Source organism: Pempheris klunzingeri, chromosome 23 (genome assembly GCF_042242105.1).
Source record: "Pempheris klunzingeri isolate RE-2024b chromosome 23, fPemKlu1.hap1, whole genome shotgun sequence".
NCBI lineage: Eukaryota > Metazoa > Chordata > Actinopteri > Acropomatiformes > Pempheridae > Pempheris > Pempheris klunzingeri.
In genome coordinates this window covers 16,083,446-16,108,963 of record NC_092034.1, presented here as the reverse complement: position 1 = coordinate 16,108,963, position 25,518 = coordinate 16,083,446, and the positions used below count along the sequence as shown (strand labels likewise).

Here is a 25,518-nt window from a genome sequence, read left to right as displayed (position 1 = left end):
CCACAGGGTCGTCATACTCGGCACTCTGCTCCCCTTGCATTTCTCTTTTTAACAGAAATGCTGTGTTCATTCACTAATTGTTTCCAGTCACTTTCATTTTTCCATTTTTGTTTTTATTGGTGTTAAGCCCAATAAATCTGGAGTCTTCCTGAACTGACATTGCACATTAAAAGCCTTTTTTGAACAGCTCAAAGGACATAATCCGCTCTGTTCCCGGTATTCATTAATTTTGAAACACTTGCAAAAGTGTTGATGCATTTCTTTTAATAATGCTCGACAAAACAGCCAAAAACAGGCAAAGTAGAAGTGACTGGAACAGTGTTTCTGTTCTGTTCAGCGGTCTGGTTTTACCTGTTAGGCCTTCATTTGTTTAGGCCGGCTCCTCATTCAGCTATTATTGGAGCCCAGGCTTTTATTTGCTAATTCACGGTATTACAAGAATACAAGAATGCACAAAATACTACTGTTTCAACTTCTCAACCAATGGCCATCATTGAATATCAGTTCATTTATTACAGAAAAATTGCATTAAGATTCCATTGTCATCCATCATATCACTATCAATATATAAATATATAATGTACGTTGGGTATTTATGACTTAAGTATCACATGTTGGAGTTGGTTGCACATTTACACCACCCCACAAGGCCAACCGCGTACAGACTGCAACTTCTTTCGCAACTGCAACTTTTGACCTATGACTCTGTGTCTATAATGGCTTTGGTCCCACATTTCTAACTTTCAGTAACATCTGAAAGTGAGTAAGATGTAAGGTAACATGTTCGGGGTCCTGGGGAAGGCCCCTTAAACCAGGTGCTGCTCTGGTCTTACAAATGCAAGCCTCCGTGTAACCTATTCCATATGATCTAGTCTTTTACTAGCCAGAAAAACAAGGAAACATCATGGGGAGCGTACTTTAAACAGCACTTCAGAAAATTACCAAAATACACAAATAAATAAAACATATCATGTTAAATGTATAAGTGGGCCAGCACACGTCCCATCGTGTTCCTGCATGCCTTACCACTTTACTGGTCACTCCACTGCCACTTAGTAAGGCACATCAATCACTGTGGGGGCAGTGGTGCATTGAAATATTCACGATTTAATCGGCACCCACAGTGAGTTTAGTACTTGAAATTACACTGAATCCAACTTTCTCTCAATGTGAAACCGTTTTTCCTGTGGAGAAAATATTAGCTTGGCACACACTGCCGGCATCACATCACAATATATCTTGATGAAAAGTTCTTCTTGTTGTTTTATGTGCTGCGCTGGTGCTTAACAAGATGAAGCAGATGTTGCAGAGGTTTCATTAGTCTCCAGGCACATTAAACACTAATTCAGCACTGAGCCAGAGCGTGCGGAGAAGTGTGGCTGCAAAAACCCTCTGACGGTTCAAATGTTTAGGCATGTCTCTCTCTCTCTCTCTCTCTCTTTTGCCACATCCTAATTTGCGAGGTCGCAATCTGTGAGGTCACAATCTGTGAGGTCACAGATTAGGGTGTATTCGATTCAGCCAGTGAGCTGCTGAAATAGCCTTTAAAAAGAGAATTAGGTCCAATTATCATCTTGTCATCATCATTTGGACAGTGTGTCTTTATTTTTAGATGATTTTGTGCATGTTGGGTACATTCGCTGTCCTTTTTGGCAGAGCTGTGAGCTGATAGCTGACCTTTGGTGTCATGTCGTGGTCATAGTGGTGATTTGTGCTGTAGCTTTTATTTTTTATATATCTCTAAACCAGTGCCTTGGTTATTTTATTTAGCTACCATGCATGCCCAAATGTCTCCTCTGTTAGTATATATATATATATATATATATATAATGAAATGGTCTTCTACCATTGCAGTGCTCCCTGTGACTAATGTTTTTTAGTGGGATCAAGAATAGTCGAGCTTTGCCTCCATGACTCGACATGTGGGAGATAGAGAAAAAGATCTGCTAAACCGCTTCTTGTCTTTATTCGCAGGTTTTGGTCCACTGGACTATCCTTCATGCATTTCAATTAAGTCGTAAGACTCTCTGTATGTGAGCTGGTTTATTCTGTATCTCTGGCTTCCCTTGAACTTGCTAAAGCTCTGCAGTTCAATCCTGACTGATGCATCTATCTGCTCTGCAGGTACGATACGCTTAGAAAGGTGCATGTAGTCCAGTATGACTTTCCTCTCCCCTCTTTCTCCTTGCTCTCTCTCTCTCTGCTGTCTAACCCTGCAGTAGAGCAGGATACTGCTCAGCTGTGAAATGCGCATTCATGTTTTATCTGTCCTGAAGTCAACCTAGCAAATTGGTCCCAGCATCTCTGTCTCTTTCTCCATGCCTACGTAAGGTTAGCATACTGATGAATATCTGCAAACCACAAAATGATGACATCTACCAAAAAAAAAAGAATCCTGTAAAAGTACAATGATTCATTTTTGTTTGTTGGTCGGACACAGTGAAATAACACATTCCTCCTCGTCCTGAAAATGAAAAGTAGGATTCATGAGCAATAAAGTGCACACAGCTCAATTCAAAACAGTTAAGTTTTGTCACCACAGATTTAAGTGGTCTGGTATGACCAGCAGCTTAACGTGTGGTGGCCAACATTTACTAATCTTAGCAAACTTCATTGTATAACAGTCATTACTGAGTCAGTTGAGTTTATGAGTCTTCTCTGCCAGCACTACTCATTCTCTATGATTTATCATGCCATGGCATTGAAACAGGAAGTTAACACAACATACCCTCCCAGGAGACAGATTTGATGTTTCCTGAAGTCCCGTTCCGCTTCCTCAGGACACCTGATGATTATATCTTTAACTAACTGACTCACGACAAGCTTGAGGGGGAAAGAACAAAAAAATCATTCCATAATTGCCACTTGTTGCTACAGTGGCTTCAATGTCTGCTGAGTTTACCCCAGCAGGCATAGTTTTTGGACATTGTTTTTGCCTTTTTGCTAATGCAGCTGGTCCTGTATTGAGATAGTAGAGATAGCAGCACACAGTCAGAGTGCTGGGGCTGGGATGGTAGCTTGTATGTATTTATTTCACGCTGGTGAAAAGTCAGTGTTGACACTCGTCAATAACCATCTTTTCTTTACTTTCATTATATCGTTGCCTATCCTTAATCATACTTTGATTATATTGTAGTTGTAATAACAGTCTCCCTTTTCTATAATATTAGTAACATAAAAACAGTGTATCAGCATGTTTACCAGGTTCTGAGCTGATGTAAGAAGAGCCTGACAGGTCGCACAGCTTTGAACAATAATCGAAGGCTTCAGGTTTGTCAGTTTGGCTGAACTTTCAACCGGATGTTGTGATGTTCTTGGACAGAAAGGGTGAAGCAAGTCCCGTGGAGCTTGGTCCTGCATTTCTTTCGGTTTGAAGTGTCCTTGTTGAAAACAATAAATTTGTGAGTGCACAGGACAAGACTGTCATGCTGGCTTTATAGTGGTTGGGATGCAACCAGTTTGGCTCCACTTAAGGGTTCATTATTGCGCTACATTTTCTCATCTGCATCTCTTCTGTGACCTCTTCTTCTGCCGATGATTAGCACTGTGCTGATGATACATGGAGAAAAATCAGTGTTTGTGCCATTGCAGCTTAAAGGAAAAAGACCCAAAGAACCTTTACGTTTGTGCATGCAAGACAGCGACACCTTTGTCTGCCGTCTGCAGCCCAGAATTCTGCTGCTTGCCTTAGTGACCCTGCATTCGTATGACTGCAGTAGAAACTTCTCACCCAGAGGCAGTTGCCTTGACTACAGTGCCAGCTGTTCATCTGAAAACTTATTGTACAAACTTGTTTGGCTCTCACATTTCATACTTAATTACTTGATCGACTCACCCAGAGGAGTTATTATGCAGCTCCTGCCAGAGCCTAATTGAAAGGAATTGAACGATTACATAATTCCCCCTTAATCTTCCGCCGTAGTCTTTCTGTTCTCTGGCTCTTTGTTGTGATTTCTGTCTCTATCCCACATCTACAATATTGCAGGAGATTGATGTAATACTAATCCACCATAGGGCAGCAACGCGGTAGTAATCCATCTCGCATTTTAGTCAGTCTTGTTTTTATGGCCATTTGTGTTTGACACAGTGCATTTGAGTCTTAACCTCTTCAAAGTAGTGAGTGAGTATTGGGACCTTAGCTGGAACATTATTTAGGGCTTTTTCCCTGCTATTAGGCTTCAAATATAACAGTGATTCATAATGGATTTTGAACACAATGTTTATTTCACGTGTTTCAAAGCTGTGTGAAATAACAGAGAGGAACAGAAATGGACACATAATTGTGTTGAAATGGCTTACCAGGTGTAACATCATACTGTATGTGTGACTGACTCAGTGTGTGAGTGACTCATTAGAACACCTATGATTATCCAAGTGGGCACTCTGTCCCTACAAACCTTCCGAGCTCTTGTGTGGGAAGCATTGACTGGGAGGAACATACGCATGGATCGCCGACTGATTTGAGGGTTTCATACAAAAGCTGCACTTTTTGTATTACTGCAAACAGTCACTCCCCATAGCCTGCTGGGTAAAAAGTATGCGCTCACAAATGTGTTAATGAGTGGATCTTACAAATGTTGAAGCCGCAGCTGACAAAAAATGTCATCAAGCCAATGGATGCATGTCGAACGTAGGTTCTAGGTAATCCGCTGACTGCATTTTGGTCGTCTATCCCACAGTTGCTACCCTGGGAACCAGACAAGTCTACAAGCTCATATTTTATTGGCTCTTTCAGATAGAGCTCCAGCCGACCAATCACAGCAGTTTATCTAACAGTTTGATATAATACAATGCGCCATTTAGGCATTTTCGTAAAAGATACCTGATGCTGATGTGGAATATTCTGTTGAATTCACTATTACGTCAGTATGAAACCAAACTGGATGCTGTATTATCTCAAAAAGAAGAACAAACTATTGTACTACGTCACATATTCCGTTGCTCTGATTGGTTGCGTGTCTGTCCACTTGTGTCCAGAGGTATTTCGGTCTGTAGCCAGACTAAGGTCAGGCTACACATATGTAGTATCTGGGGATAAAAGTATAATCTGTGTATATGTATTCCATCTATTTACAGCGGTTACTTATGTAATGATTGCATGTGGAGGAGAAATTTTCTTTTGGCCAGTGTGTCACATAATTCTTTCGCGGCCTCTGTGCCAAAATTGGCTCACATCTCACCAGTGTTCCAAAGAGCTTGGCCAACACATCGCACGCCCTATTTCATCTGGAGCATACTGATGTCTTAAAGTCAGTAACTCTGGGAGGTACAGTGAAATTGGCACAGCCGTGACTTATGTCTCCTGTCAATGCCGAAATGCCATTAGATGAGTGAGGTATGGAGGTCAGCATATTTGGTTTCAAAGCCTAGTGGGAACGGAATACTTCAGCTCAGGCAGACTGACTTGGACTGGACTTGCAATGGAGCATCTGTATTTAAATCTGATCTAAAAAGTCACATTCGTTTGGATTGATAGCTTCCCATGGACTACCATTATTCAACTTTCTTTTTAACCAAGCATTTTATCAGGGTTGGTTTTGTACACTCCTCTGACCGTCCTGTCCCCCCTCCAGCGCATTACATTATTTATCTGGCAAAGCCCCTCTCCTGTCTGTTTTTACATCTAATCTCAGGCCACAGCTGGTTGCTCAGCTGATGCAATTTAGGGGGAAAATGTTTGTGGTAGAGATGTTAATCACTGTCTCCACCAACCCCCTCTCACCTACTCTCCATCTAACTATGGATCTATCTTTCAATCTGCTGGAGATTTAGAGTGAATGTTGGCGCACTCAGTATATAGTCTATGTTCACACTGTATTACTGTGTTTCAGTCACTCCACTACAGAAATCTTTTCTGGTAACTGTGTTTTCGGGTTTTCTGAAAACCCGTTTTATTTATTTCTGCATAGTTTCCCTTGTTGGTTAAATATTTTACAAAAAACTTCCACTGAGTTAAACCAAAAACATAAAAATGTTTACTTCCAGAAAACAGAACAAATCATATTCACTCTGGGTTTTGATTTTTTGGTGGAATTCCAAACACACCACTGCTCTTATTCTAAATTAGAAAATGTCCTTTTTCCTCATTGTGGATGCATGATTTCCCCCACCGCAAAATCACTTAAGCAACCCACACACACACACACACACACACACACACACACGCCCCACTGATGATACATGAATGTTGGGCATGAACCACTGTTTGATGCTGAACTGGGATTGGCAAAATCCTGGATTAGAGCATGTATAATCTGGTTGCTGTGGCACTATGGGACACTGCAGCTCAGGAGAGATACCAATCCCATCGCCATGGCAACCATGAGGGGGAGAATCCATTCCAGAATCCATTATAGAGAGTAACAGCAGGGTCTACCCTGGAAGTGCAGAGACACATTGGGTAATAGTGGTAACACTGGATTATGGCAGCGTAGTTGTCGTTGTAAGTACAAGCAGGAGTCAGTCATTGCATATTTCTTTCAGTTCCAGTGTCCAATGATGGTCTGTTCTCTGCATCCTGACCTTTCTACTCTAAATTCACTACAAATTTAAAGCAATCTGCACTTATTCTTGTATGCCTTTCTGGTTACTAATGGAGTCAAGCATTGTAGGCCTAGGTCTTTAGATTCAGTCAAGTTTGAATTCATAAAGCAATCTGTGAATCCAGTGATTTCACACTGAAGCACATAAGATTAGCAAATCTTATTTAGTTCGTCAGTGCATCTTATGTAGTTCTCCAGCATTTTGTTTGGACCACAGTAGTGTAGCAGAGGTACAGTGGGTTCGTCCATCAATCTGAGGGTTGCTGGTTAGATCCCCGGCTCCTATGAGTCAGCATGTCTGAGTGTCCTTGGGCAAGATACTGAACCCCAGTTGCTCCTGAAGCAGCTTCAGTGTGTGAATGTGTGTGAAAGAATAGTCTCCTCCAACTTAGATTCCTCCAGAATGAAGGATGGGTGAATGAGGATGTGATGGAAAAGCAGCAGATATAACTAATTGGGATCCAAACTAGCTCAAATGTTGCAAAGTTGTTTGATCAAAAAGTGGGGATGCAAAAACACACATTTGCTCCCCCAGGCCTAATAGTGGAGGTGCAACTGGTCCACTCCAATACTATGATCACCTGTGGTGTGATTACTTAAAGTGACCACTTTCACATTACACATTGTCATTTCACCCTTTGTTGATGTACACATATTAATTAATTCAACTTTAGAGTGTAACTTTGGTGTTTGTGAACCTTGGGCCTATCGTTACATATTCTGGACTGGGCTGCAACATGGAGCCGTTTCTGGAACAGAAAGGATCTAACAGGTCTAGGGATCCTTTCTGTAATGTGGTCAGACACTAAGAATAACAATCTGAGTCTGTCAGTGGCAAAAACAAGCACTGTTGGTGGACCTACTTTTGGGCTCAGTTGCCCCAAACGATTATGTCGCAGTATTTGCAACCTGTTTCGCAGGCTGTTTCGCAGCTGTCGGCTGAGACCATCTACTGGACTATTCCGAACTTCCAACCCCAATATGTAAAAACAGGACCCAGGTTTAGGAGTAGAAATACTGAAGTTACTCTTTATAGAAAGTCACAGAGGAGTTATGTTATTTTACATAAAGGCCTCAGTGTGAACCATGATGTCTGTGCAGTAGCGATGCACGAGAGAATGGATGGAAAACAGCGAGGACAGTGTGAGACATTTAAGTGAAGAAAACGAGCTGCAATAGAGAAGTGGAATGAGAGGTGCTAATTTGAACTGAATGTCAAGACAGAAAGGCACTGCACCTGAACTCCAGGCAGAGCTAGATGATGCCAAGACGCGTTATATCAGTGTTACTACCTGGAATGTGTGGGTGTGTTTTAGTTTTCACATTCTCAGCTCCATCTGCATCAGCACTCTGTCCAGCCAATCTCCCCTCAGCATCCTCACCATGCTCCTATATGTCTTCTCCCTTTTTCCTTCTCTAGTCAGAGCCGCTCTTCTTGTCATCTCTCATGCAGCTCTGTGGGTGTTTGGCCTGCTATTTTAGGCAGTTCATCATCCCTCACTGTACTCACCAGTTTCTTCTGTGTGTGTGTGTGTGTTTGGAGAAGCTATGCTGTAAGGTTGTAAGGCTTGGAACAATGCAACAGTTACACCAAGTCAATTAAACAGAGCGGGGTTAGAGAGGCTCACTGAGATCCAGTCACTGGATCCAGTCCAGGCGACAACATCAGTACCTAGTGTGTGTCCGTGTGTGTGTGTGTGTGTGTGTGCGCTTCTGATTACTCACTGTCCTTCAGGGTATCAGAGTCTTTTACAGAGAGACTGAAATGACAAGTGGAGACATGGTGGAAAAGAGTGGTCAAACTGGAAGTAAAGATATAGACGGTTAGGTTAGGTTGGGTCATGTGGATGGTGAACAACTGGGTCACCATTTTACACTGTGCAACACATGTACAGTACGTGTGTGTGTATGTGCATGCATGAATGTACGAAGGTCAGTGTCAGCTGGAAATTCACTCGGTGTTTGAGTTGAGCAGCTGACCGCTCCTCAGCAGGGAGTCCCAAACACCGATTGGACAAACAGGCTTTACAGACGCTGCAGGACTACAGCTAATGCTTAATTCTGCAACATCTGCCTCGTCAGACCACGCAGTGCCCGGCGAATAGTGTGGCACAAGTCTAGCATGGTTTGACTGTTGCATTCAAGGTCAAGGTCAACAGCCAACGCTATTTCACCAAATACAGCTTTTCACAAAACGATACACAACAGAGACAGAAAGCATGCTGCAATGCTGCATTCTTATTTTAAGATAATAATACTGATGATGACAGCAGTGAAAAAAAGAAATAAATCTTTTCCATGAAAAAAGGAAAGAATTGGTTAAAAATTGGTATTTCTTACAGTGATCAGGGATCTTAGTGGAAGTATTGGATCCGCCCTATAAAGCCTGAGACATCGGCAGATCTCTGACCCAGTGTCTGAATGGTGGCGTCTTAGATGATTTCCAATTTACTAGAATGAGCCTTCTTGCAAAAAGTGTAGCTGCCCCAGTTTACAGGTGAAAGTTCAAATAGTGCAACACCCAGAGAGACTTAAATAATCATGTGGTGTGTTTTGTATTTACAATTTTTAATTCCTGAATCGTTGGGTCTTTCTCTTAATTAAAGAGTTTGGTCTAGACCTGCTCTTTATGTAAAGCGTCTTGAGATAACGCTGTTGTGAATTGATGCTATATAAATGAAGATTGATTGATTGATAAAGATTGATTGATTGTAGAGTATCCCACACATAGACTATGTAAAAGAAGTGGATGTAGCCACCTAGTGGGTTTGGAATTTTAGCTGGCATTAGCCAGAAGTGACTACGTGTTGATAAGAGGGTGGAGTAGGCTAGCAATCTCAGTTAGCAAGGAGCCATTGTACCGTAATACACATCAACTGTCATATAAATTGGAATTTTAATGTTGGCTGGAGAAAAACTGGCTCCAAACAAAATGTACTTACCAGAAAAACTGATCAACTAACTCTTTAAAATGTCTTTTAATGATAACTGAATGCTGAATAAGACATTTGTAGGCAACCAAAATGTTTCAATTAACTCTGATGAAGTGAAATACACTGTGAAAGGGTCAACGCTATAAGATGAGAACATGGACAACACTGAAAAACAAGTTCAGGGTTAATCACAAGGTAGCGCATACCCTGCTTTATTGTCTATTTTACTAAATGGTACCATGCTTCATTGAAGAAGACTTAAAACTAGCGATTCAAACCATGAACTCATTAGGAAAATGTCCTCTGGTGTAATAAATCAGGTGAGAAATAGGATCATTTTCTCTTAGTCTTCCATACAATTGCACTTCTTTTTGGATAACTCTGTGATCCCACGTCCCCTCCCTTGATCTGGGGCACTCTATGTTTGACGGCAGGTTTGTTGTTATCTAATTGGGATAGGATAGGTCAGTCCTATCTCTGGACAAATAGAGACATCCAGCCCGTCACTCACCTGCCACTTTTCGGTTTATAAAAGTCAGAGATGTCGGTCTTAAGGTGTCACACACACAAGAAGCCATTTCTGTAGGTCTCTTATTTGGTAGCAGAAGAGAAATCCATGCATAAACCCTTGCCAAATCTGTGTTTCCATAGCAACCCGGTCTCCAACTTCTATAATTCATTCAATTTTTCATAGCAGTTGTGCTATATGGTAGCCTGTTTCTTATGGATGGTCCATGATAAATTGAGATTGCTTGTACTTTAATAATGATTAATACTGATTAATACACACACACACACTCATACACACACACACAAGTGAGAGCAGCCTACAGCATTACAAGTCTCTTTTACATGGGCTGCCTGTTTGTTCCCTTTATCTGATTTGTGCACTAATTCACATTTAGCTGGTTAGCACTAAAAAAAATACCCAATTGAGTTATTTACTCATTTAGTTTGACTATATTCAGATTAATAAACATGAAATCAAGGATACTTCATTGGTTTTGATATGTAAAATTATTAATATGTTAAATCCTGTGTTTAGGTGCTACCATACAACCTACAACCAAAAACATGTGTTCTCCCTTTCCACTGCCCTGCACTAAACCCTTTCATACAGCTTCTCTTCACACACACATCATCACATTTTCCCCCACAGCATGAACATAAAGCGGTACAAGTGGCTTTGCCCATTGGCCCCTCCTCCCTTCCGCAGCCAGTGAGCCATATGGTGGGTGACAGATTAAAAGCATTTGTTGTCTACGCCTGCCCCTCCCAGTGGATTACCAACCCACAGGAGGAGCGTAGGGTGGGGTGGGGGCCATGCAGTGTTATCTGTGGAGAGATGACAGTAGTAACCTTCCTGTTTAACTTGTTGTGAGTTGAATAAAAGACATTGAATACATGCACAAGACCAGATTTGACCTAGCTAGATCTATTTAAACCACACACATACATCCATGGTCTCATACCTGAATTGGAGTGTTTTTGCAGATATTGGCTGTTTGGAGAGGAGATTGGAGGAGACGTTAAGGAAATTACAACCAGGAGAAGGTTAACGAAACTAAAAAGGCCCATTAAATACCAAAGGACTGGAAAGCCACATCTAATTGTGTGTATTTTAACTAGTAGTGGAGCTAAACTGAACTGAAGTGTGTGTTCAGTGTGTGTGTGTGTGTCTGGTATGACCAGTATCTTATGGTGTTACTGTGTAATTGACATACCGAACCAGTTTGCTTTAATATACTATTATAATTGCAGCCATTGTGGTAAGATAGAATACACTCATGTAGTATTGAGCACAAATAAACTTTTTTTCAACTTTTCTTTATACCAATTCTTGATTACCGCCATGTTAACTGGCATCTTTACATTTTAGAATAGTTTAAATCTCTCGGACACTGTAGAATGCTACTGTATGTAACCTTGTTAAACCAAACTGCACAAACAGCTGTGTTTGTGTGTATACGCAGATGTATATGATGTCGCTATGAAATGTGACCACTGTTGGCAGTATAGAACCAGACCTCAACTTCTTACACCAGTTTACATCTTAAGGTCAGACTGTAGACAATCTCACCTGACAGGCTATGGTCATGTGTTTGTCACTCGTAACCAGCAGGTGTGATGGAAATAACCAAAATTACCTGAGGTTGCTCAGGTTGTTCATGCCTTAATTAGTCTGACCAGGTTACTTTGGACATACAAAATGTCTGCTCATTCAGTGGACGTTTTTGTTTGACTCCTATTTTGCTTATTTTATCTAATTTTGTGACAAAAGATAGATTGCTAACCATTAGTAATTATGTTTAATCCTGCAATATGATGAGCCCAATTATGCATTAATATACTAAGTGACAGAAAATGTGAAGATTATGCAACCCAACTGCATTCTTTTGTTAGAAATTAGATTCAGAATTAGATTTAGATTAGATAGTGTTAGATACTGTTGAGCACAAAGGTGCCCACGTCAGCTTCACTCTGCCTTGATATTCTTAGTAGTACCACATGATATAAGATAATACCATGCTATTCTAAATGTTGCCTCAGAAGACTTTCCACCACTTAAACATAGAAAACTTGAGTACTTGGGTTCTGATGATTTTATCAACGAATTTGGTGGATTTTAAGATTATCCAAACCTGTTCCCAGTTTAAATGCAAAAGTAAAGTCATTACATATTTAAAGTATTTGTCAGCATGTTTCAACACACGGTGTTCCACAAGGATCTATACTTAGTCCACCCTTTTTTATTATACATATTCCGGCTTAGGGTTGGGCTTCAGTAGTGATTTTTTAACCTGAACACAGCAGTGAATGTCTTAACAATATCTGAATCTGTTTGAATCTCTTATCATGTCATTAAAGTTTACATTTGACCATTATGAAACAAAGATCACAAATAACTTAATATTTAACAGTTAAACTAAATGTTATACATTCAGATACACATTTTTTCTGATCTTTATCTAAATGGCTCTAGATGATGACCGTATTTCATCTTATTTTTAAATCGTATTAAATCACAGTTGATTCCAAAGTAAGAAAAGTTCTGCTTTTAAACATGCATTATTACTGACCATCTTTATTACTTCAAATCTACTTGGTGGATATGTGCAGATTATTTTCAGTTATCCTCGTGAAATCTTGTATGATTTTATCAAATGCTGTTAATGTGACGGTCATGTGCTTGCTTACTCAGTTTATATTCATTCATTCAGAGAAAACTTTTAAGCTGCTTTCTAACGTGGTTTCTGTGGACTCTCAATGAGCAGTCTTTGTCCCTACGCTAACATATTCAGTGAATGAGAATTTTCTACAGCGACAGCATTGTGTGAGTCATGACCTAGAAGACTGCAAAGAAACGGGGACATTTACCTCCCTGATGTCATCAGACGAGGACACAAACATGCACACTGGGTAAATACAAACAGACATCTGACAGTGGATAAGACAAATACTGACACAGAAACAGCAGGCACCTGATGTCTGAAGGTTCTATTAAAGAGCATACCGTTAATTCAGTGAACCAATCAATTGCCATGAAAAGGTCTGTGTGACTTTAATTTGCATTCAGTCCATCTGAATCAATACAGCTCTGCTCTGGGCTACAGTCTGACACAGATCTGCATTAGCCAAACCCCATGGCCACTTTCATTAAACAGTGTTATGATCACAATGCTGAGGAAAAGTCACTTTGGAGATGTAGCTAATGTGAAAAGCCTGGCGTGCGGCTAGTGTTGTACATTAGTCACCAGTTGGGGTCAACTCATGTGATGACCACCGCTCATGCTTTGTAGATTTAATCCAAGCCAATCTGTTGTGCCAGTACAGTAAGACTTTAATGCCAGATGCTAACAAGTATTTAATGTTTCTCCTTGTAATTTTTCTTGTTAGAACCACTCTTATTTTTTCCAAACACGTCCTCTTGGGGATATGGTAGCAGTCAAACAGGTGTTCAGCAAGCATGCAGTAAAAAGCTTGACGTAGTTTACTGTCGGTGAAGGCATTTAGGAAAAGGTCACGAGGAGGCAGGTTACACTGTTTGTATGTGTAACCTTAAAAGAGCCACTCCTCCGACTTATAGCAACAGGCAGAGGAATATACACTGACACTATTACTTACCAGTATGTGTGTATGTCATAGGGTTAGACTGATATTTTCTGCTCTTTCACTGCAGTATGGGATACATCTGTACAAAGGCATCATCTTTAATTGTAATTTGAATTTGTGGAAATCTATAGATTGCAACTTTGGCGCCACAAATCTGATTTCATACATCTTGCTATTCCTAAACTTGGCGCAAAGCTGGATAAGCCCTCCTTTTTTTAAGTCCAGGAGGTGGTGATAATACACCTGAAGCTGTTTTTTATCTACCAAAAACACCACAAGAGCATTTAGCTCTGGTGTCATTATCACAGGGAGTCACTCACAGTATAGTAGAGTAGATAAAAACTATCTCCCTATAATGCTGCCTACAGAAAATCTTCATGATAGACGTGTATATGATATTGGCACAGCTACTGATGTTGTAGTTCTCGGAGTGCGATCAGTTTTTAATGCTTCTTGGATGCATTTGGGTTTTTTGATATAAGACAGCTATCCAATCCAACCAAGATGTGAAATGTAAAAGGATTATTTCTTCACATTTTAGTAGTATCATCTCAGACTTTAAATGAGAGCTTTGATGTCTCTTTTAAAATATAAAAACTACATGCTATGATAATGACCTCTTATAACAAATTATTGGCACATTTCGTATGTCTGTGATGCCCCCTCCCCCTTCCTGTTTTGGCATGCCAACCTATGCCGACCGCCCTCTCTCTTTCACTACATGCATAGCTAGGCTGGTGGGTGTAAAAATAGCCTGTTTGGTGGAGTGGGGAGGGGGTGTTGGTCAATGGTCAGAGAGTTTGAATTAGCATTGAGGAAGAGCTAGCGCTGTGCTGGCAGTAACAACAGGACACAAGTCCAATCAAGTTGTAAAACAGGGACAGGAGCATTTTGGCCAAAGCAAAGTGAGCTCCGGCTGGACTGAGGGGGTTGCCCCCCTGTATGGTAGCCTGTAAGGTTTTTAGGGGGAGGGTAGGAGAAGCAGGGACAGAGAGTGGATTATCAGAGTGATTTACGTTTACGTTCTGATGGGATAGACTTGTAAAGCCTGCACTATGGGCAACGCGGCCATGTGTAAGGTGTGTGGCTCGGACAAGGGACTGAGGACTGTCGGGAGCCAGTCTAACCTGGACCAGAATGCTTTGCCAGACTACTACTGTGTGGAGCATTTCCCTATGCAGCCTCCACTGATGCTGGTAAGAGTTCACACTGGCAGGTGCAGCAGATAGTTCAGGCAACCTGAAGTGCTCCTTTTGGGGCATTTACAGACGAGAAGGTTTCAAGTAGCTTTTTTAAAGCAGAAACTTTGAAGCACTTCCTAGTCGTCAGCTCTTGCTTTTAAATCCCCAGTTATTTTTATTTTGGTCATGATCCTGATGGCAGGACTGTTCCTTGTATCTGTCACTGACAAGCTACTTAGCTTGCATGCATTCTGTAGCTTTTCCACATTAAATCCCTTTGCATAGAGCTGATGCATTTACTGAAAGCATGTGAAAACTGCTTCTGACTTATTGTTTTGGCTTCAGGATTCAATGGGCATTAACAGGTATAGACAAATGACTCAGGTCTCTCAGTTGGAGCTGTTTGGGGAGCTTGTGTGTGAGTGTATGTGGGGTGGGTTGGGGTGTTATTACCTACGCTGTCCCCTTTAAAGGCCAGTGTGACATTTTTGTTCCTAAAGTATCCTTGCACATCAGTGTGTGGTCGCTTGTGGCTAATTTGAAAAGCAATGTAATGGCTTTAGCAGCATGCTGCTGCTGCTGTGCTGCTGCTGGGAATACAAGGCAGATATATCTCTCATATAGCTGCTCTTTGAATTAAAAAATTATGTCAATGGGGCAACAGTGTTTTGTTTGCTTCTTACATGACAATACCCTTTTCAAGCCAGTTTCAGTCTGAAAGTTAGGAAATCAATTGAAAAACATATTGTTTGCTTCTGAAATGGAAAATTTACATGACTAATAGTTAATTAGCTACAACATGCACAACTACCTTCTGTATAAGGTTTCATTCAGACTAAGTAAAGTACAATTCAGAGTACATTTTGAAATAGTCAAAATGGCTCATATGTCACTTCACCGAATTGTAGCAGTGTTCACTTCTAGCGTATATTTTACCTGATCTAACTCACAGACTGCTGTAATTGGCCTGTCTGTAGGAGGAAAAGGCAGCAACCCGGCGTCCTGCGCTGACCCCTGGCAGCACAGGTTCCAGCTGAGCTTCTATTATCTGATAGAATGAAAGAGAGAGGATGAAAGGAGAAACACACGGTGCGAAGTCCATAAAACAGCAAGGCTTCATTACAACAGTCTGTCCGAGGGAAGGTTTGCGTCTGTCGAAGTCAGACACACGGATGGTTTGCCATCAGTCTTGTGACGCTCAATGGTTGTACTGTTACACTAGCTGACACTTGAATAATAATTAATAATTAATAACGATAATTATAGTGATAAAGTGCTGTTTTTGATAACAGATCGTATGTTGTGCTGAAATGGTAAACCCAAAGACACATCCCACCCACCTGTTTTTAGACGTGACCTATTCTGGAGAGCTTGACATGTAGACCCATGGCCCTTGACCCACATCTCACACTGATATACAGAGGTCATGTGCAGGTTTAAGGTGGCTGGCACGTCTTGCTAGTTGCAGCAAATCTGCATACGTTTAGCGGGAAATGAAAAGAAAAAAGTCCTGCAGCCGGAGTTTTGTTTTAGTCAGGCATCACAAAGGGAGTAAATCTTAATTGATCAGATATTTTTGCATACATCATTTAAACCATCAGTTGATGACTGTCTCTATACCCTAAATGTAATATCTTATTATAGAAAATAATCAGTGATAATCATTTAACAATCATATGTCGCACTGTAAAATTGCCATTTTCTTCCCGATCATGTCATTGGTGAGATCATGAAATTTTAAAGTCTGTTTTCTGTCAGATTAATATGAAAAGAGACGTTACATTGCATAAAAAAGGAGTTTGTTTCTTACATAATATTGCTTACATAATGTATATAATGACAGTAAATACGCAGCTTACATATATGATGAGGCTATATTGGTGCAGTTGTATAAAACCACTACAAAGTTGCGGCTCCATTCAATGTGGATTTATATCTTAATTTATCTCAAATAAATAATCCACCAGGTCCCGCACCGATGCAGTGTATGCTAATAAGTCCACAGGGACACCTGTGATTGGCTGGAAGCACAGCTGGGCCATTTCCAAGTCATCTTCCAAGGCGGGATATCACTGTATGCAGGTCAGCTGGTATTGATCATAATGGTAATTAAGGGAATGCAAGCACAGGGAAGGTGAGTGTGGTGCGTGTGCTGTGTATCAGGACCTACTGTTCCAGTTATGTCAGCTTGAGGATAGCAAGTTAAAAGGGACTATTTATAGCATATGTATCTGAATGGCCTGCAGTGTGTGATAATGCTATTGATATCGCTAAGGGGTGAAAACCGCACACCTAAGTGTAGAATTAAAGCAGCTTTTTGTTTGGCTAAATGTTGGTTTTTGCGGCTGTAATTATTAGTGGTCGCGCCGATTGAAGGACTGTTGTAACTGTGGGTGTGTTCCATGGACCAATGTCTGCAAGGCAACCCAAAGGAGCTTTTAATATCAGGAGTGCACACACAAACTGAGCCAGCACCAGTGGGAGAGCTGCAGTTGCTAGTAAACACAGATATTGTTATTCTGTCCTGACAGCTAGGAATAGAATGTGCTCCTTTAATCAAATGAACAAGGACACAGCTGCGCCTCGTGTGTCTGTGCGCACGCTCTTACTCTCGCTCTGATGTCAAGTGTCCTCTTTAAACTATTCTTAAGGTTACAAATGTTTTAAGTTAGATTTCATCAGTACCATGATATGTCTTTATCTTAAAGAGATGTTATGGCTACCCATAGACTGTGGACAAAGCCCCTGTGGCACCACCCATATGTTTAGAGACTACCGTTTTGGCATTTTGGCCATCACCATCAAGGTTTTTAGGAGAATGGTTATTGAGGTAATAAGTCAAGTGAGAAGTAGAGTCATTTCCTCATATCTTCCATACAATGTGACATATGTTTGGAGCCAGTGGCCTGCTGGCCATTAGAAAGGATGCAGGTTGAAGACACTGCTGCTCTGGCTTCACTTCTCAGACAACCGCAAACAACTGCCCATTTAGAAATCCAGAAGATAAAGAATAATATTGTGTTTATGGCCACTTGACAAATTTAAGTCCAAATTCACTCTTCATCTAGCTCTTGTAGTTCGTCTCCACCGACTCATTTACAACATCATCAAAGATCATCATTAGCCTCTAAACGCTAGTTGCTCCACTATGTTCTCACACACAAGTTAAAAGATGCAAAGAAACTCCATAGAACTGCAGCATTAGCATGAACCTGATGTCACATGAACACATACTACTGTTCATTATCTACCAAACATGAGCCCAATATTCACTAGTAGTGTCCTACAGCACAATGTACATGTTATAAGACATCATTTGCTACAGGGTTTATTATTTTTACATAAAACTCTTCTATGAGAAGTCTGAAGGCTGTTTTTCGTGCATGTATTCTGACATGTAGCAGGAGAAGCACAGTTGTAATTCATAACATTAATGAGGGCTGTTTCCGTTTAAAGGGCCCTGCCATTATGCATGTTGGCTCACTGACATGGCTTAGTGAGCCAATTAAATGGAATGGAGACATCGTTAATTTTGTTAGTGACAACTGTGCCTCAAGTGCAATAAGTCAAACTGTCAGTCTTGGAAATGGTCTTCTGGATTTGACCGTCAAAGTTCCTTCTCGACCTTTGTGATGGTTTGACAAAATAATCCCAAATCAAGGTTTGCTTACTGTTTTTTTCTACAGCTTTCATCCTCATCACACAGCCTCCAATGACACTCAGACATACTCCTTGTCATGATTGGACTGTTGAGTTACAGTTGAAAGCTAGTAAGTGGACCTTGAGTTAGCTCTATTTGCTCGATTAATCTTACGTGCTGGCAGCAGCCAATTTAATCTTAAAGCCAATACTACATGTAATGGACATATGGTGTATGTTGGTGTTAGTTGGATCCATGCTAACATTTTAGCATTCAAAAAACTCTCTCTCTTACACACACACACACACACACACACACACACACACACACACACACACACACACACACACACACACACACACACACACACACACACACACACACACACACACACACACACACACACACGGATATCTACAGATCCAGTGAATGTCTCATTTTAATGATACACTGATACTATCATGTACAGCTGTGTTGATGGACAGCTCTAAAAGAAGCGTCAACCTTCATGTTTTCTGTGCTTACTTTGCTCGCTCTGCTGACAGACAGAAAGCCTAGTTGTCATGGTTACCTCCAGGGAGGGCAGTGCTTGTCTCCATGGTAACTGGGAGGGGCAAGGATGCTCCCGGCCTCAGCATAGTGTGTCGGCGGTTTGCATTATTGATAAAGCTCCTGGCACTCCACAGATAAAGGCAGTGACTTTGTAAATGAATGTTTGATGTAATGTGTCGATGGAGGAGCTTTAGGACGGTGCTTCGTCACGCTCGGCTGGTCTGATTGAGTCATTAAGCGGTGTGTCTAGACACGAGCTGATAGGGAAGCAGGAAAAGACACGTACGATATGGTTTTATTTAATGGATACATATGATGTAGTTATTGGGGATATCTGCTTTCATTTCACTTAACCACCTACCTCTATTTGGAAATGTACTTTATAACAGACAAAACATAACAAAAGCAATGACCTTCGTGCTTGACTATGGTTCCTTTATTTACTTTTCTTTTTTATTTCTTTCCCTATTTATTGCTGACTCACACCCAACACAACCTTCATGTAGTTGTTGGCCTTTAAAAGCATTTTGTCTGATTTGCACAGCACATTCAAAACATTCCCCCATCAAAGAGAGTGACAAACTGACTAAGCTCCTTATATCCAGAAGTTATGAAACTATTTCTGTAGGAAGCTGGCTTTAACAATTCTGCCTTTCTATCCAATGATAAGTGTTTTCCATTCAAAAGCCACACTTGTCCGAGAGTCCTGTTGGTCTAAGTGTCACTATAGCAACCCACCAGTCGCAGAACGATGATTAGGACAAGGTCTTGCATAATGTGACTCTGCAGCTCTTGCGGGAATGTGACAGGACAGACTGGCTTGATTGTGGCAATGGCTGCTTTGTGCAGTGCTGCTAGAAAACAATGCTAGCCCTGTTAGAACATGTATGAGGCTGTATGAATAAGTCTTTCCGGGACTTGTTAGATGGCTGTTCAGTTTTATTGTGAATGAGAATGCTTGGTTTTACCAGAACTTCAGTCTTTATAAATGAACCTATGGGGGAATTCAGAGGTTACAGAGACAGCCGGGCCAGCAGGCCAAGAGAAGGAAAAGCAGATAAAGAACTAACTGATAAGTAAAATAAACTGAAAATAGAATAAAGAAATTAGAGAAATTACATTTTACAAAAGCTATACACATCATGCACTAGACTATACAATTGAATTGGGAAAATGTTTGTACCAAGGAACTCCTCTTGTAGTCACGATGTACAGCACAATATACTTATATATCCAAACATATTCTGTTATGTATAAGATATGTGAAGTCTCAGAACACTGTCGTTATTTTCACTATAATTAGTACCAGATTAAATACTTCCTTGTTGGAAATTTCATATGAAATTACTGGAATATGATGGCCCTGTAAAATGAGGAGTTGTATTTTCCATGAAAATGATGAAAACTGTTGGATAATCTCAGAAAGTTCCTAAAAAACATGTTGTTGATTTTGCAAATGCCTGTTGGAAAGTGTGCTACATTTTCCCAATTACTGTGAGTTCCAATGGAACTTGTCTTATCTGAGGTTTTGCAGTTAAGTGCAGCACACACTTGCTGTCTTACATCACTGATATGAATTGAAGCCCATCATATAGACAGACTACTTTGTCAAATGTGTAGCACCTGACATGCACCAAACGGTGGACCAGATGTGATGACAGTGTTGCTGCTCTGAAGAGTTAACACATGCAACCACCGGACATACGTCGGGCGGGTTTCCCCAAAGGATTGCGTTGCAGCCACTGTTTTGTAGCTAGTTGACTTTTTTAGTGTATCGGCATGCCTTGTCTGCTGCCTGTAATGTATGAATGTGGGTGGAAAGCTAAAACTCTGAGACACATCAGGTTGTGGTCGTGCTGCAAAAAGGTCCAGGAGCTTGGAGTGTGAGTGATGCAGTGCAGCTCTCTGCAGTAGCCAGACAGCAGCTACTGCAGGTCGGCCAGAAGCACAAGAACAGGACTCTTTGTATGTGTGTGAAGTGCATCAGTGCTGCAGTATCACTGCTCCTTGAAAATACTTCAGTGCTGCACTCTTTCCCCCAATCTCTGCATTGTGCGAAAACGTGAGCAGGGAGATGCTGTAGGTGACTGAGTGACGGGCCGAGATAAGGCAAAGGGCACCGCAAACTGTGCCAGTGACACACAACACTGAAAAAGCTTAATAAAACTAATATTCTCAGCCAATGAGAGACTATTCCTCTGCTAGAAAACAAATGTGCATCTGCTGGAATGTCCATGAGCAAGACAGCGAGTCTCTGTCTTCCCCCAGTGTTGTTCTTCAGTATTTCTGTCTCTGACCTCTGACCTCCCTGTGGAAAGAGTAACGCAGTTTGAATGCAGTAAAAATAGGCATCACACAGTGTTTTTCCACAGGAGGAGCTGAGAGCTGGGAGCTTTGAACACACTGTGTGTGAGCCAGGATTTAGCTTTAGTGAAGGCACTGAGGGAAAAATGCTGAATCATTCTGCCTCCTTACAGCCCTGGTCTGTTTCCAACTGCAGCTCGCTTAGCATCCAAAAGCAGACAGGGGACATGTCCCTCCCAAACCATGAAGTACATACACATTATTGTCTACTTAAGGTTGCACAAGTATGATACAGTATGCTGTGCTTCTGTCATTTTGTATGCCTGCCATAAGAAAACAATTTAAATAGATAAATGCTGGGATCAGACATTGTGAGCTACTTATATGAGGCACAACATAGTGCGAAGGAATTAAAGCTTATGGAGGCAGAAGACTTGGCCGCCGCAGTCGAGGGTCAAGCACCACCAGCCAGTGATGATGGCGGCACCGTGCGTGCTGGTTGTTGGAATACCACAGCCTGTTTTCTCTGTTTTCTCTGGTCCATGTGGCGTAAAATTCGAGTCATTGATTTACCAGGTGGTAACATAGTATGAAACACTTTATTAGGTAATAGGCTTCTACTTCTCAAATTATGTGGTTACCATTCTATTTGACAGCTAATGAAGAACTTTAAATATGGTTTGGACATTATGTAGATCCATCCATCCATCCGTTGTCTTATTCTTCAGGGTCATGGGGGGGCTGGAGCCAATCCCAGCTGACTTTGGGAGAGATGTGACTGGTTGCCAGTCAATCACAGGGCCGACACATAGAGACAGACAGCCATTCACGCCATTCACACACTCACACACACGGGGAAAACATGCAAACTCCACACGGAGAGACCAGCTTCAAACCTGTATTCCAACCTGGAACCTTCTTGCTATGAGGCTAACCACCGCACCTCCACGCTGCCCCCATGTGATGTCGATTATTTCTGACAATGTTTCTTCTTCTGTGTCTCTTGCAGTCGGACAGTAATACCAGTTTCCTGCGAGCAGCGAGGGCGGGGAACATCGACAAGGTTTTGGAATATCTGAAAGGTGGAGTGGACATCAGCACCTGCAACCAGGTGGGAGACAGACGACACTAAATGATTCACACCGACCATACACTGTAGAAAACAATTGAAAACACAATAACACAAGAGATAATGAGGGGAAACAAACACAATGATGCTTAAATCCTTGAGCCTGTTGCCGTGGTGCATGCTGGCATGCTGCCCCACAAGCTTCTCAGGACACTGTTTTCTATATTTGTCGTGCATTGCCAATTGAATTTACTCCATAAAAATAGCAGTTTAGTCTTTTCAATCGAGCTTTTGCACACTATTTATTCATTCATTCATTTGGCTGGTTATATGGATCGATATCCATAACAGCAACTACAACAACAACAACTAATAAAACAGCAGCACATTTCCTTCAGGGCAGTTTGTAAAACAGCTTTAATGGTAATCAAAGAAGGAAGTGTTTCTAAGGTAATGGTATTTTGCAGCTGCCCAAGGTGCATAAAAGTGGTTTTATCAAGCTCTGAATGCACTTTGAGGACATTTAAAAGAATCAGATTAATAGATCTAGTGCTACAGTTGCTGGTAGGATAATAGACTGGAGATATAAGTAGGTACTTACCATAGCAGGACAGGAACAAGTGTAAAAAAATAAAATAGCATTAATGTCAAATGGACTGTATTTGTTTGGCAACTTTCTCGTCTTTTTGACCACTCGGAGAGCTTCACCACTACATTCACATACCACTGCCAAGGGACTGCTTTCTAAAATGACAGCCCCTAATTTACAGGTCCCCTGTACATAGAGAAGCTAGATGAGTGACTAAAGTTGTTACTGATGTTTGATCGTGAGAACACCTTGAGGTTTTTCTCAAACACATGTACTGTAGGGGCAAACACACATCACTCACTTTGACTAAAAGATGATAGTAACATCAGTCAAAACGTACAGCTGCGCAAGTTGACACCCATGGGACCTCACTGACTCCATTGCTGTGATGGAGTGCTACAGTAGTGTAAATGTGTGGTTTGTGACTATATGAACATATTTGAATGGACATTAGTGTGACCATGAGTCCAAAATCCCTTGGTACGTTCTTCTGTATGTTGTTTGGAGACCTAGAAGTGCTATTGTGGAAATTAACTTTACAGCTCCTAATATTTTGACATTTGACACAATAATCTTAACCAAAGGCCAACTTAACAGCTTTCCTGGCTAAGCCTGCTAGCCAAGAGGCCCCAAATAACTACATTTTCCACAGATAAAATGAGGACGTACAAGGAGGCAGATCACTATTATGGTCACTGTATCATTTCCCTGTTTAGATTTTGTTTGGCTGGACTGTGAGTTTTGAGCAGACACTATAATACACCTCATCAGTGATAATCTGTACTGTCTCTCTGAAAAGATTTGTGGGAGAGACTCTGAATTTTCCCTGTGTGACTAATGGACGTCAGTGTTCTACTGTGCTCTGATGCTGATTATAGTTCAGTAACATACTGCACTGATGAAGTAGTATTTACTCTGATTATAACCGCCTTGCTCCCCCGAGATGACTCCAGCAGTGCTAAGTTAGATTTTCACCAAATCCCATTTGCATTTTTTTTTTTTAAATTGCCAGTGTAATAGATCTAGCAGATAATTGGGGACTCGTCTCTTGCTGTAAGTGATTGTGGTCATGTGGGCTGACAGAATGAGGTACCAGATATTATGGATGGAAGAGTGGGCAGGCAGGACATTGTACATGATGAAGGGGTTGGTGGCTTCCTGGAGGTGAATTTTGGACATGGTGGAGGGGGTGTACAAAGATGAATAGGGCCCCTGGGGCTTGTGGCAGAACTGGAGGATGTTCATTCATAAATGGAGCTTATGCTCCATTTTAAAGACAGGAAACAGAATGATTTTACATACAGACGATCTATTATAATCAACTGTGAGTGATACACATGCAGTATATTTGAGAGGAGGCATGTACTTAAAGATATTCCACATGAGGGTGATTAAAAAGTCCTTCCCTGACCACATGGGAAGTTGAAATTGTAACCTTTTCAATCCACCTTCCTTTGTCAGTTGATGTTTTTTGGGTCAAAGACACAGGGCCACATTTCATCTCTACAATCTCTTAGTCACAGCTGAAAAACAGCTGTCTGGCCTTTTATGGGAGCACAGTGACAGGTGGAGCTTCAACCAGACCATCAGATGCTTCTTCTGAGATGAAAAACTGAATTTTATGGACACCTGGGAGTGGGGGCTAGCCTACCAGTAATGGCCTGTCCTGCTACAAAGCCTGCAAAGTTCTGATTGGACAACTGTTTTTACAACCAGAAAAAAAAAAAACATCAGATTTTTATACATCACTCAACAAATTTGAGATTCTGGACCATGGCTTCCATGTCATTGCCAACCTCTGGGGAATGAAAACAGAAGCATCGTCAAATGATCCTAGGGTGAGTGTTCACTCTCGGCCTAGGATCCCAGGGGGCCTCTACACGGACCCTGGAAGTACAGTGAGGCAATCACCCTCAGGGGGCCGTGTGATGAGGCTTAATTTGGTAGTCATGGAGGAAATTGCTTATTGACTCAGCATTTTCTTTTTATGCTGTAGCCTAATGCTTCTGTTGAAAGGGTTATTGAATTTGCGCTGGGTCACTAGGAGAGGAGGGGGGCAAACTAGAGAAAAAGACATGACACAGCCTTTGAACTCTTAACCCTCGTTGTTAGAAGCCGCAGGAAGGTGTTTTAAGCAAAACATGTGTAACACCTGCCCAGAACTAAACGCCAGACAGACAAAGTCAAGGGCTAGTTAGGGAAGGAACATTTAGCAACTGGAACAGTAGCAACTAAAGAAGATTTCCTCTGGATTTGGTGGAGACCAAAACAGAGCTAAACAGAGGGTGAATATGTCATTTCCATTCATGGGGTGCATAGAAATACCACTTGTAATGAAAAATACCATTGCTCCACATCTTCTGAGTGTATGTAAATGTTAATAGGTGACTATTTAGTAGCACATAACATAACATCTTTATTTTAGCTCATACTACATCAAATGCTGTATCTGATGCTTTTTGGCTTGATTTGATGCTTCTTTGACCCCAAGTGGACAAAAACAACAAGATTATGCAGTTTTACATCCCTAAATATTAACCATAATGCTGTATATTCATATTTATATGGAATTAGCCACTGCTAGCTAATGTCTCA

The 25,518-nt window shown here is 41.2% G+C and overlaps 1 protein-coding gene across 1 annotated transcript in view; it reads left to right on the top strand.

The window, feature by feature from the left end:
- The window catches only part of ank2b (ankyrin 2b, neuronal), a 119,520-nt gene that overhangs the window by 32,272 nt on the left and 61,730 nt on the right, over window positions 1–25,518 (top strand). Inside the window, 1 exon segment of the mRNA XM_070854674.1 lies at window positions 22,275–22,376. Within this exon segment, the coding sequence (XP_070710775.1) occupies window positions 22,275–22,376 (102 nt within the window).